The sequence below is a fragment of the Nerophis lumbriciformis genome, linkage group LG24 (assembly GCF_033978685.3).
Source record: "Nerophis lumbriciformis linkage group LG24, RoL_Nlum_v2.1, whole genome shotgun sequence".
NCBI lineage: Eukaryota > Metazoa > Chordata > Actinopteri > Syngnathiformes > Syngnathidae > Nerophis > Nerophis lumbriciformis.
In genome coordinates this window covers 21,649,245-21,662,500 of record NC_084571.2, presented here as the reverse complement: position 1 = coordinate 21,662,500, position 13,256 = coordinate 21,649,245, and the positions used below count along the sequence as shown (strand labels likewise).

General features: G+C 44.2%; 1 protein-coding gene across 2 annotated transcripts in view; it reads left to right on the top strand.

Moving 5' to 3' along the window:
- Positions 1-13,256, top strand: part of rtn4r (reticulon 4 receptor) — a 181,960-nt gene that overhangs the window by 3,542 nt on the left and 165,162 nt on the right. The window contains exon 1 of one of the 2 annotated variants that reach the window (XM_061981801.1): positions 7,978-8,315. The exons of the other annotated variant lie outside the window; for it this stretch is intronic. Within the exon in view, the coding sequence (XP_061837785.1) occupies positions 8,294-8,315 (22 nt within the window). The 5' untranslated portion in view covers positions 7,978-8,293. Of the gene's footprint in view, positions 1-7,977; positions 8,316-13,256 lie in introns of those variants that run through there. 2 annotated transcript variants of the gene reach the window in all.

Below are 13,256 nucleotides of genomic sequence, written 5' to 3'. Positions count from 1 at the left end.
TCAAGGGTTGGAATTGGGGGTTAAATCACCAAAAATGATTCCCGGGCGCGGTGCCGCTGCTGCCCACTGCTCCCCTCACCTCCCAGGGGGTGAACAAGGGGATGGGTCAAATGCAGAGGACACATTTCACCACACCTAGTGTGTGTGACAATCATTGGTACTTTAACTTAACTTTAAGTTTACACATACATACTGTAGCACACAAAAAAGCACATTTAATAAAAAAACGTTATTATGGTCTTACCTTTACTTATAAATGAAGTCCATGCGCCACTGTTGTGCTAGATTAATGAACCCCCTGACGGGAGTGTTATATCAACTAAAGCCCTCACTTCAACTTTCCACGTGCAAGATTGAATCTATTTAAAAAAGTGTAACCGAGGGTTTATAAATGTCGCCTATACTGTATGTAACTACAAAATAACAAACACGGAGGCACCAGTTTACACGAGGACCACTTTATTTACCTGCACAGCAGGCCAGCAGTTAGCCGAGTCCGCAATCCATGGTGAGACACAAATGAGTGACGTGCCTCAACTGGCTGCTGTTCACCACACCGTCTTTTCTCAGTATTTGAACGGCAAATGTGAAAATTCAGCGATTTTGAATAAAATTAATCTAAAACTGGTGAAGTTAAATGGAAAATAACTTTATAGTTATAGGCTTTTTTTTTCTAAGTACAGCTACTACATTAAAACAAAAACAAAAACTAAATAGCATTAAATAATACATATTGCGCCTATACGATTGCACCATGCATATACAAACAACAAAACAAAACAAAAACACCATCTCAGCACCCACATATACCACGTTCTTTTCCAGCAGCTGGTCTCCGGTGCAGACATGGCCATGCCCAGAAGGCTTACCCGAGGCGAATCCAAAAGTCCATAAAAAGAGCACCAAAAGGCACCGCAGAAGTCACGAAAGTACCGGCCCTTAGAGCGTAGTCTCGATGGGGCTTGCACCGAAATAAAAACATAAAAATAAGAGGAAAACATCAAGAATACAAAAAGAGGACACAAGACACAGAGCTCCTGCAACCAGCAGCCACTACAGAGACACCATCTTGTTTTATATACAACATTTCTGTGTCTCCATTACAGTTACAAGTCCAATACATTCGATGGCAATGATGCACAGTTTATGGCATTGTTGGCTAGTCAGTTTAGTGTTTGCTGTCTAGTCTTGTGTTGCGCCCTAAAAAGTGTTAATACTGTAAGTATTGTACTTATGACGTAGCAACTATTTGACTGTAACATGCATCTTTGCATGTTACAGTAGATTCCCACAAGCATGTTTTGTTATGTGTTTTTATGATTATTAAAATGTTTTTTTTTCTTATCATTATTTATTTATAAACAAAATGTAATTATTCTACTTTTGTTTTGTTTATTTAGTTCAGATACCTGTATTTTTTATTTTCAATCAAGTTTATATATTGTATATTTGTTTCTTTAAAACTCAAATAAATATTACGGTAAAAAAAGAAAAAGAAAAAAAAAAAAGGAAATGGTCTCATTTTTTGATGCAGCAATTAAAAATGAGCTGATTATGTAAACGGCTGGCCAGTTACTATATTTTGTTTTATCATCACATTTCTGAGTCTTATTTTGCCAGGATGACAGGAAGTTACAGTCCAACATCTTACTGTAGACGGCAGAAGTGTATAGTTCATGGTGTTTTTTGTTGCGCCCTAAAAAGTGTTAATACTGTAATTATTGTCCAGATGCTAGATTGTAGCGTGCGTCTTAGTTGTAGTTTTCATTAACAAATTTGGAGGTGTTAAATTTTACCTCAAAAATCGCTAATGCTAACCAGTAGCATATTGATAGCAAAGCCAAGCTAGTGCATCAAGCTAGTGCATTTTTGTGAAAGGGGAGCCTTACTTTATTTATATTGGAGTGTTTTTTACTGTTGCAAAAATTGCAAAATTACCTTGCGGTAGTTTGGCCGAACCCGTTCTCAGTGCTGCTGTAACATGCTGTAACATGGCCCCGTTGGATTTACGTGAATCGGCGTCGGGTATAACTGGCGAGATTCGGTCTGTACCAAAAAAAGTACTGCATTCTGAACCCAGTCTTACTTATTACTGATTGTTTTGCTGTTTTATGAACGTTTATGAAAGAAATTAATGTTCCGTTATTTACGCTGTTTTACCTTGCTTCCTTCTTTAATGGTTCGAGATGTACACGAATGTCGGAAATTTAATCGAGGTAGCAAAGCCTACTATAACGGACACACAGCAACTACTACTACGGGGGAATAACAAACAACACTTCAATGCAGTGATAATCATGGAGAGATACAGCCACAGAAGCACGTTTGGTGAGTAACTCGGGATTTATTCAGTCGCTATTTTTAAATAGTACTCGCATGACAGTAGTTGCCGTGTGTGTGTGTGTGTGTGTGTGTGTGTGTGTGTGCATGTGTGTGTGTGTGTGTGTGTGTGTGTGTGTGTGTGTGTGTGTGTGTGTGTGTGTGTGTGTGTGTGACAGAGATACTACAACATGTACCACAAAAGAGGCCCATTTCACAGTCATTATAGACGTTTTAACAGGGCTAATGCTAGCATAAGCGCCGCTAAAACGTAAACAAAAAACATCTACAACTTACCGCAAACATTTTTTGGGGGTTGGAAGTGGAATTCTTGTTGGCTGAAGTGTGAATATTTTTCAAAGTTTAGAAGTAAACGTTCGAGAGTTGTGACCTCGTGTCACTTTTTACAGTGTGCCGTTTTTGAGTGCGGTCATGTGACTGCCCTTTGATTGGTGGAATGGAGTCAGGCGTCACTAGGGTTGCAAAGGGGTGGAAACTTTCCGGAAATTTACCACGGGAAGTTTGGAAATTTTGACAATGTTTTGATTATTCAAAGTTGGACATCGTCCATCTTATTCTGTAGAATAAGATGAGAAGTTTGTAAAACACTAATGCAATGCTACACACAGGTATAAATAGTCAGCTAAACAATTGGAGTAGTCTTTAAAAATATTTTACTGATGGACAAATGAATAGAAATAGGCTAGATGAATAAATGAGCATGCTAAATCAAACTATATGTCATGATCCGTTTCCCGGGCCATGGCATGATTTATGTTTGGTAGTTTTTCTGTTTTAGTCTGTTCCTCGTTTTTCACCCTTGGTGAAATTGTGTGTTTTGTTTAGCTTCACGCTTGCTAGCGTCCTCAGTCTTGTATTTTTGTCCTGCCTTTTATTTATTAAAAATACTTTAATCTTACCTGCACGCTCCTCCTGCTTGTCTTCTGCCTTGGAAGGAACGCTACCAGCACAGTCATGCGACCACAACGTAACAGATTGACCCAGCCAGACGAAGTGTTCCTTTCCAACAAGGACAAACAAGGGATCCTCCAGGAGCTCAAGGCAGACACCCAGCCGTGGGAAGGCGAGGACGAAGCAGAGCGTTCGGAAGAAGATCTCCCTTCCGACGCTATGGTGGCATGGGGACAGCTGATGGCTAAGTTGACGGAAGCAGAGACCCGCTTCCTCTCCCACTCTCAAGCCACGCGGTAAGCGAAGGCTCTGGCAGTGGGCCGGCACAGAGGCGCATGCGTATGAGGGGTGCGAAATGGACACTTTTCCCCCAACGCTGACTACTAGGCTCTTCCCGTGCGGCTTCTCCTCCCCTCAGACACCACCTGCAGGCACGTGTCCAGAAAGGCGCGAGCCGCGCACACGCACAAGGCCAGCTCCCAGGCTTCCTCGAACCCACCCGCCCGTGCCCTCTGCTCCCGCCAAACTCGCATAAGCGCTCCCCCCACCAGCTCCATCTAGCATCTGGAATCTTCTTCCTGAGGGGAGGGGGGGGGGGAGCAGTGCTGGTAGTGTGTCAACGGGGCAAGCAGACCTCCAACCTCCACTGAGGTTGCTGCCTACCTCTCCTCCAGCGGGGGCGCTGTCGGCTTCGGCCCCACTTCCTGCTCCAGCGCTGCCAAGCAAAGGGGATCCTCCAGAGAAGTACAGCACAGCATGGATGGAGGAGTGGTACCAGAGGGTGCTGAAAGGGCTGGAGAGTGAGATACAGTGTGGCTTGGTAGTGGGTATGCAGACACCTGTTTCTCTGACTCCGCCCACGCCGACAGACGAGCCGCCTGCCTTGCCTCTGACTCCGCCCAAGCCGGCAGACGAGCCGCCTGCCTCGCCTCTGACTCCACCCACGCCGGCAGCCGAGCCGCCTGCCTCGCCTCTGGCTCCGCCCACGCCGGCAGACCAGCCACCTGCTTCGCCACTGGCTCCGCCCATGCCGGCAGACGAGCCGCCTGCTTCGCCTCTGGCTTCGCCCACGCCGGTAGACGAGCCGCCTGCTTCGCCTCTGGCTCCGCCCACGCCGGCATACGAGCCGCCTGCTTCGCCTCTGGCTCCGCCCACGCCGGCAAATGAGCCGCCTGCTTTGCCTCTGGCTCCGCCCACGGCGACGCCTCCTGCTTCCACGGCGACACCTCCTGCTTCCAGGGCGACGCCGCCTCCTGCTTCCACGGCGACGCCTCCTGCTTCCACGGCGACGATGCTTCCTGCTTCCACGGCGACGACGCCTCCTGCTTCCACGGCCACGACGTCTCCTCGTGTCCGGCGGGCCGCACCACGCCGCCGCCCACCTCCTCGTGTCTGGCGGGCCGCACCACGCCGCCGCCCACCTCCTCGTCTCTGGACTTTTCATGGACGCCTTTGGCGCCAACAGCAGCGACGCCCAGGACTTGGATGCAGGACTTAAAGACTGCTGAGGTTCTGGCGCCAGTCTCGTCCTCCTCCTCAACGGCCACAGACATGGCCGTTCGGAGGTCGCCCGCCTCGACAATGGCGGCGACAATCTACTCACCGCCGCCACCTGACTTGTCCCAGGTGGCTTCGGGGACACATGGCCTGGCGGCCCACCACCAAGTCCTCCCTCCACCCTCCCGTGACTTTGGACTTATTCTGTTTTTTTTGGGGGGTGGGGGGGTTTCTAGTTTGGGACGTCTGGTATCCGTCCCTTAAGGGAAGGGGGGTTATGTCATGATCCGTTTCCCGGGTCATGGCATGATTTATGTTTGGTAGTTTTTCGGTTTTAGTCTGTTCCCTAGGTGCACCCTTTCCTTGTTTTCTGTTGGTTTCCATGGGCACTGATTCTCCTCACCTGTCTAACTTTAGCAATTAGTGTTCCCACCAGGTGTTTTGGTTAATCACTCCCCTTTATAGTTTCCCGTCACCCAGCAATAGTTGCTGGGTCAATGTTTGCGATAGGCAACATTTACGTTCCCCTGGTTTTTCTCTTCACTGATTTTGTACACGCTAGCATTCCTCGTTTTTCACCATTGGTGACATTTTATGTTTTGTTTAGCTCCACGCTTGCTAGCGTCCTCAGTCTTGTATTTTTGCAGTGGTCAATGTACAAAACCCAAAACCAGTGAAGTTGGCACGCTGTGTAAATGGTAAATAAAAACAGAATACAATGATTTGCAAATCCTTTTCAACTTATATTCAATTAATTACGCTGCAAAGACAAGATATTTAATGTTCACACTGAGAAACTTGTTGTTTTTTTTTTAAATAATCATGAACTTAGAATTTAAAGGCAGCAATACATTGCAAAAAAGTTGTCACAGGGGCATTTTTACCACTGTGTTACATGGCCTTTCCTTTTAACAAGACTCAGTAAACATTTGGGAACTGAGGAGACCAATTTTTGAAGCTTTTCAGGTGGAATTCTTTCCCATTCTTGCTTGATGTACAGCTTAAGTTGTTCAACAGTCCGGGGTCTCCGTTGTTGAATTTGACGCTTTATAATGTCCCACACATTTCCAATGGGAGACAGGTCTGGACTACAGGCAGGCCAGTCTAGTACCCACACTCTTTTACTACGAAGCCACGCTGTTGTTACACATGGCTTGGCATTGTCTTGTTGAAATAAGCAGGGGCGTACATGAGAACGTTGCTTGGATGGCAACATGTGTTGCGCCAAAACCTGTATGTACCTTTCAGCATTCACAGATGTGTAAGTTGCCCATGCCTTGGGCACTAATACACCCCCATACCATCACAGATGCTGGCGTTTACACTTTGCGCCTATAACAGTCCGGATGGTTCTTTTCCTCTTTGATCCGGAAGACAGGACGTCCACAGTTTCCAAAAACAATTTGAAATGTGGACTTTTCCACTTTGCATCAGTCCATCTTAGATGAGCTCGGGCCCGGCGAAGCCGGCGGCGTTTTGTGGGTGTTGTTGATAAAGGACTTTGGCTTTGCAAAGTAGAGTTTTAACTTGCACTTACAGATGAATACAAATACAAATCACCAAAAACAATGCCCGGGCGCGGCCACCGCTCCTGCCCACTGCTCCCCTCACCTCCCAGGGGGTGACCAAGGGGATGGGTCAAATGCAGAGGACACATTTCACCACACCTAGTGTGTGTGACAATCTTTGGTACTTTAAACTTTAACTTTAGATGTAGTGACCAAATGTAGTTACTGACAGTGGCTTTCTGAAATGTTCCTGAGCCCATGTGGTGATATCCTTTACACACTGATGTCGCTTTTTGATGCAGTACTGCCTGAGGGATCGTAGGTCACGGGCATTCAATGTTGGTTTTGGGACTTACAGTGATTTTTTCCAGATTATCTGAACCTGTTGATGTTATTACAGACAGTAGATGGTGAAATCCCTAAATTCCATGCAATAGCTGGTTCAGAAATGTTGTTCTTAAACAATTAGCTCAGGCAGTTGTTGACAAAGTGGTGACCCTCGCCCCATCCTTGTTTGTGAATGACTGAGCATTTTATGGAAGCTGCTTTTATACCCAATCATGGCACCCACCTGTTCCCAATTAGCCTGTTCTCCTGTGGGATGTTCCAAATAAGTGTTTGATGAGCATTCCTCTAGTTTCTCAGTCTTTTTTGCCACTCGTGCCAGCTTTTTTGAAACATGTTGCAGGCATCAAATTCCAAATGTGCTAATGTTTGCAAAACATAACAAAGTTTACCTGTTCGAATGTTAAGTATCTTGTCCTTGCAGTCTATTCAATTGAATATAAGTTGAGAAGGATTTGCAAATCATTGTGTTCTGTTTTTATTTACCATTTACACAACGTGACAACTTCACTGCTGTTTGGGTTTTGTGGATCAACCCCATTAGAATATTGTTATTGCTGCTAAAGGCAGCATTTCTTTCACAGGATCTCATTGGAGTAGAGTAGAAAGGTGTTTTGCTGCCTACCGCTAGGGGGAGGTGGAGTGCTAAAAATAGGACTCTGCTGACATCCCCACGACGTTAACCGCAGGTTCACGCCAGTGCCACCACATGCACGAGTCTACATTCATTATATATGATGCAAAAGCTATTATAATGCATTATACTTATGTATTTAGGGCCTCATTAGCCGCTTTTTTTTTTTTTTTTTTCCATCATCTCACTCTTTTTCTTTTCTTGCCCGTGTTTCCGTCCACGCAGGGAGGATATACCCCGGGCTACAGGATGGCTTTTTGGCGGGCTATTTGTGCATGCAGGTGCGTGCCTGTGCGTGGCTGCAGCCTCGCGTCCGATCCACATCAATTCGCCTCACGTCACCTTCCGACGCGAGACAGCCCACCGCCCACCTGCGCATGAAACATGCATCGGGGAGCATGCGAGCGAAGAAGCTATAAAAAATGTAGTGTATAATCATATAAAAAAACAAATATAATACTAATAATAAAACAAATACATAAAAAATGTGCCCGTTGGGGATTATGGAGTCTAAAAATAACTTTAGGGATTGTGTGCAGCCGGGCAGAAATTACGCACGGCGGGAGATAATCATTGACTTTGTTTGGCTGCGTTGGAGATGATAGGATGGACATTTTAGTAGCGTGATGCAGACATATAAAACATTTATTTCTGAATTCGTGTCTCCTCCCTCGCAGCCCCGCCCTTCCCCCACCCCCCCACCCGCGCCAGCATCCTCCCGCACTGTGGCGCGCAGCATCCATGCGCATCCACGCTCTCCGGACTTGGAGGGAAATACAGCACAGGCGCGCACTGACAGGATATTAAAAACACACCAAAAAAAAAACAAAAAAAAAACATGGATTCGATCTTGTCTTCATAGTTTCTTCTATTTTCACACCTCCAGGTCCTCTTCGGAGCTTTTTTTTTTTTTTTTTTTTCCCTGGTGCATTTATTCCAAACTGGATGTTTATCTCGGACTCTCGACGTCAAGTCGCCCCGATGACTGAGCTCGGGTGCAGCCACGGACGGGGGTAAAGTTTCCACCCCTTTTAAACCTCCGGGATTTCTGCCTGCAAAACTGCTTGGATTGTACACCATGAAGACCACCATGACTGACGGTGAGTACAAGACGCGCAGTGCATTTACGCGCATGATGGATTATTGCGCATACAAGAAAAAGTGCGTCTTTCCTCTCATTTTCCATGTGCAACGCATGCAACTTGAAAAGTGCGGCTTGCATGATGAAGTTTGCAGACGCTCCACTTGGCGGCTCAGTAGCACTACCGGATCAATTGGTGATTTGATGCTGTTGTGGTGGCAGCGTCCAGCACTTAAGAGGGCTGCCAATAGAGTGACAGGAAAATTGGGTCTCTTTAAGCTCTAACCAAGCAGGACTTTAGGCAATTCTAATGAGCACACACACATTTAGTCCCACCGGAAAAGGCCGACAATCTCATCTCTTGGCAGGGAGGAGGACGCACCTGCCATGTGTGTGTGTGTGTGTGTGTGTGTGTGTGTGTGTGTGTGTGTGTGGTGTGTGTGTGTGTGTGTGTGTGCAGAGAGGCTATATAAGGCAGTAATAATGGCAAAGAAAAATGCATGCATACCCACCCTAACCCCACCCTCAGTCTTAAACACACACTGTCCGGGTTTACGCAACACGCTCCCACTCCTCATTACGGGGCTAAAACTGCGGGATTACGGGGGAAGAAAGCCGGAGATTATGGCGGGTCCGTCTTTGCATTTCCCGTTGAGCGGAATCAAAGAGGCGCGCCTACTTGCGTATTCCCTTTGATAAGTCGCAGCGTCATGCATATGCATGTGCAGACCCCTCCCGCAGACCGAGGCTTTTCCTGCGTGCGTCCCGCAGGTTTAGGTACCGTGATGTGGAGAGTGTAATGCACCGGTGTCAAAGTCAAGGCCCGGGGGCCAGATGTGGCCCGCCACTTCATTGGATTTGGCCCTCGAAAGCCTGGAAATAATATGTATCAATAAAGTACTGTAACTTTTCTTACTAAATGTATTCCTTCTTTCTATTTTGAGAGAAAAAAAAGATATGTAATCACAAATTATGTTAACTTAAATATTGTCTAATTATGCAAAAATATGATCAAACATTCAAACCATTTTTTAGATAGAAATAAATACTAATAATAATGACTTCAAAGCAAGTTATCCATCAAATTGTGCAACGTAAAAGTAGCAATAGATTTCATGGTAAAATTGTGAAACTTTCTGTGGCTTTGAAAAAAACCTGTAATAAACTGTGGTGCCGTTTTGGCATTTACAGTAATACACCGAAAAACTACAGTTTGCGGTAAAAAACAAAAAAAACAAACTGGCAGCTCAGATACCAAAATTAAATGGCTTATACTTGTATAGCACTGTTCTACCTTCAAGGTACTCAAAGCGCTTTGACACTATTTCCACATTCACCCACACATTCACACACTGAAGGCGGGAGCCGCCATGCAAGGCCCTAACCACGACCCATCAGGAGCAAGGGTGAAGTTAAGTTCAAGTTAAAGTTAAAGTACCAAGTGTCTTGCTCAAGGACACAACGGACATGACTAATTTGGTAGACGGTGGGAATCAAACCAGGAACCCTCAGGTTGCTAACACGGCCACTCTCCCAACCACGCCACGCCGTCCCCAAAAATTTGACTCTAAAATTGCTGTTTTTTTATTTACAGTAAAAAAAACTAATGTGCATTTTACAGTAAAATTCTGGCAACTGAGCTGCCAGTTTGTTTGTTTTCACATGAACAAAGATAAGACCTTCTGGAGGAAAGTTCTGTGGTCAGATGAAACAAAAATGGAGCTGTTTGGCCACAATACCCAGCAATATGTTTGGAGGAGAAAAGGTGAGGCCTCTAATCCCAGGAACATCATGTCTACCGTCAAGCATGGTGGTGGTAGTATTCTGCTCTGGGCCTGTTTTGCTGCCAATGGAACTGGTGCTTTACAGAGAGTAAATGGGACAATGAAAAAGGAGGACTACCTCCAAATTTTTCAGGACAACCTAAAATCATCAGCCCGGAGGTTGGGTCTTGGGCGCAGTTGGGTGTTCCAACAGAACAATGACCCCAAACACACGTCAAAAGTGGTAAAGGAATGGCTAAATCAGGCTAGAATTAGGGTTTTAGAATGGCTTTCCCAAAGTCCTGACTTAAACGTGTGGACATTACTGAAGAAACAAGTCCATGTCAGAAAACCAACACATTTAGCTGAACTGCACCAATTTTGTCAAGAGGAGTGGTCAAAAATTCAAGCAGAAGCTTGCCAGAAGCTTGTGGATGGCTACCAAAAGCGCCTCATTGCAGTAAAACTTGCCAAGGGACAATATTAACATTGCTGTATATGTACTTTTTACCCAGCAGATTTGCTCACATTTTTAGTAGACCCATAATAAATTCATAAAAGAACCAAACTTCATGAAAGTTTTTTTTTGTGACCAACAAGTATGTGCTCCAATCACTCTATCACAATAAACACAAGAGTTGTAGAAATGATTGGAAACTCAAGACAGCCATGACATTATGTTCTTTACAAGTGTATGTAAACTTTCGACCACGACTATATATATAGATAGGTATTTAAAAGTATATACAGTATAGGTATGTATATAGGTATATACAGTATAGGCGTAACTTGATCAAATGTTCTTGTTCTTGTCAAAAGTCTAGCAGCAGCATTTTGTACCAACTGTAATCTTTTAATGCTAGACATAGGGAGACATGAAAATAATACGTTACAGTAATTACGACGAGTCGTAGCGAACGCATGAATAATGATCTCAGCGTTGCTAGTGGACACAATGGGACAAATGTTAGCGATATTACGGAGATTTAAGAAGGCCGTTTTAGTAACACTCTTAATGTGTGACTCAAACGAGAGAGTTGGGTGGAAGATAACACCCAGATTCTTTACTGAGTCGCCTTGTGTAATTGTTTGGTTGTCAAATGTTAAGGTGGTATTATTAAATAAATGTCGGTGTCTAGCAGGACCGATAATCAGCATTTCCGTTTTCTTAGCGTTGAGTTGCAAGAAGTTAGCGGACATCCATTGTTTAATTTCATTAAGACACGCCTCCAGCTGACTATAATCCGGCGTGTTGGTCAGCTTTAGGGGCATGTAGAGTTGGGTGTCATCAGCATAACAGTGAAAGCTAACACCGTATTTGCGTATGATGTCACCTAGCGGCAGCATGTAGATGCCGAAGAGTGCAGGGCCAAGAACCGAACTCTGTGGAACTCCGCACGTTACCTTAACATAGTCCGATGTCACATTGTTATGGGAGACGCACTGCATCTACACCGAACACTGAACTATCTATTACACAAGACAAGAAGAGGGAATCAAGCAGAGACAGAGTTGAATTTTGCTCATGAGGAGAGACGTATTGGGCTGTACACTCAGTTACAGTTTCCTCCTACGCTCTAAGGTACAGTCTCACGTGCTCCTTTATTTATTCGGGAGGTCCTTAGTTAACATCATTGAGGCTGCTTCTGAAAAGAGGGGTAATGCAAGCACAATACATAATTATTCAGAATGGAAATGTGCTGACACTCGTGATTTCGCCCTGTCTCTGTTTTGCCTGCGTTGAGGTACTCGATGTCCGTCCTTGGCTGTCAGCAGGCAGGGTCTGTAAACAAACTGCTGCTACGAGACAACTCGCAAAGCAAGATTTCAAGTTGTGCCTTTGCACAGATAGAAAAGTACAACTTCAGCACAATTGATAATCAAATCAAATCAAATCAACTTTATTTAACTATAGCAACGGCCTTTAAGCATAAGAGTTGTGTGATAACTTATACATAATTATCATAACAATCCTGTCAGTAAGATAGGAGTTAAACAAAGAAAAGGCTAAGTCTGACATACCATACGTGTTTTGATACCTTCGATCATAACATTTTATTAGAACATATCAAAAGCAGCGCTAAGATCAAGAAGCAGCAACATGGATGACGCATCAGCATCCATCGTTAGCAATAGATCATTAGTCATTTTTGCGAGGGCTGTCACCGTAGAGTGATTTGCCCTGAAACCGGACTGAAAGGGTTCACAGAGTTTGTTAGACGCTAAGTGTTTTACATTTTTGGATAATTTTTTATATAAAGGGGAGGTGCGACACCAGGTGGTAGTTTAGCAGGAGGTTAGGGTCGAGGTTAGGTCTTTTGAGCAGAGAATGAATAACCACTTTTTTTGAATGCTAGGGGAACAGTGACAGAGGAAAGTGATAAGTCAATAATATTTAGCACTGATGGTCCTAACATTGCAAACAACTCCCGACGCGTGACTTGCAATCATCTTAAAATGCTATAGGGCAGCGTTTTTCCGAGTGAGCAACCACAACTCTTGTTGACTTACTATCAGCTCCCTGTGTGTAGTAGTAGTTGTAGTGGTAAACAATTGTGACAGATGGAACTAATATTTTGAAACACTTCTATTTCCCATTTTGTGGCAAAACCGGAGAAGACATTTGCGAAGGTGGGCTGCTTTTATTTTGTATTTTTTTAATGCACACGTTAAAAGTGCAATTCAAATGTTGATGATGTGCATTTCGTAGAAAATAAGACTGAGGATTATGGCAAAGAGAAAATGTGTTGGTTATTTCAAGTATTCCCCTAAAATATGCATTGAGTGTGTTTTATCCGATTACTTGATCAGCTCTGCAAAACAATTATTATATTGAATTGATTAGATAACAACATTCAATTCACATTCTGTTGCTTAAGTTAATCGTTTAACAAGTCTAACTCAGTGGTTCCTCAGAAAACACTTGGCTCTCCAAGTACCACCACAATGAGCAACATTAAAATACAGTAGTGTAGTATGCTTAAATATTCATCAAAACAAGGCAGAGGTTTTATTTAACAATTGTATGTAATACTTTTGCCCAGTGTAGCATGGCACACAGTTTGAACAGTAACACTATGTTTGAATATTTTTTTTGTGATAATTTGGTGTACCACTAGATGGAGCTTGTGTACCCTAGTTTGAAAATCACTGGTATGAATAAGAAAATTATTAATAATTAAATAAAATCCGGACCG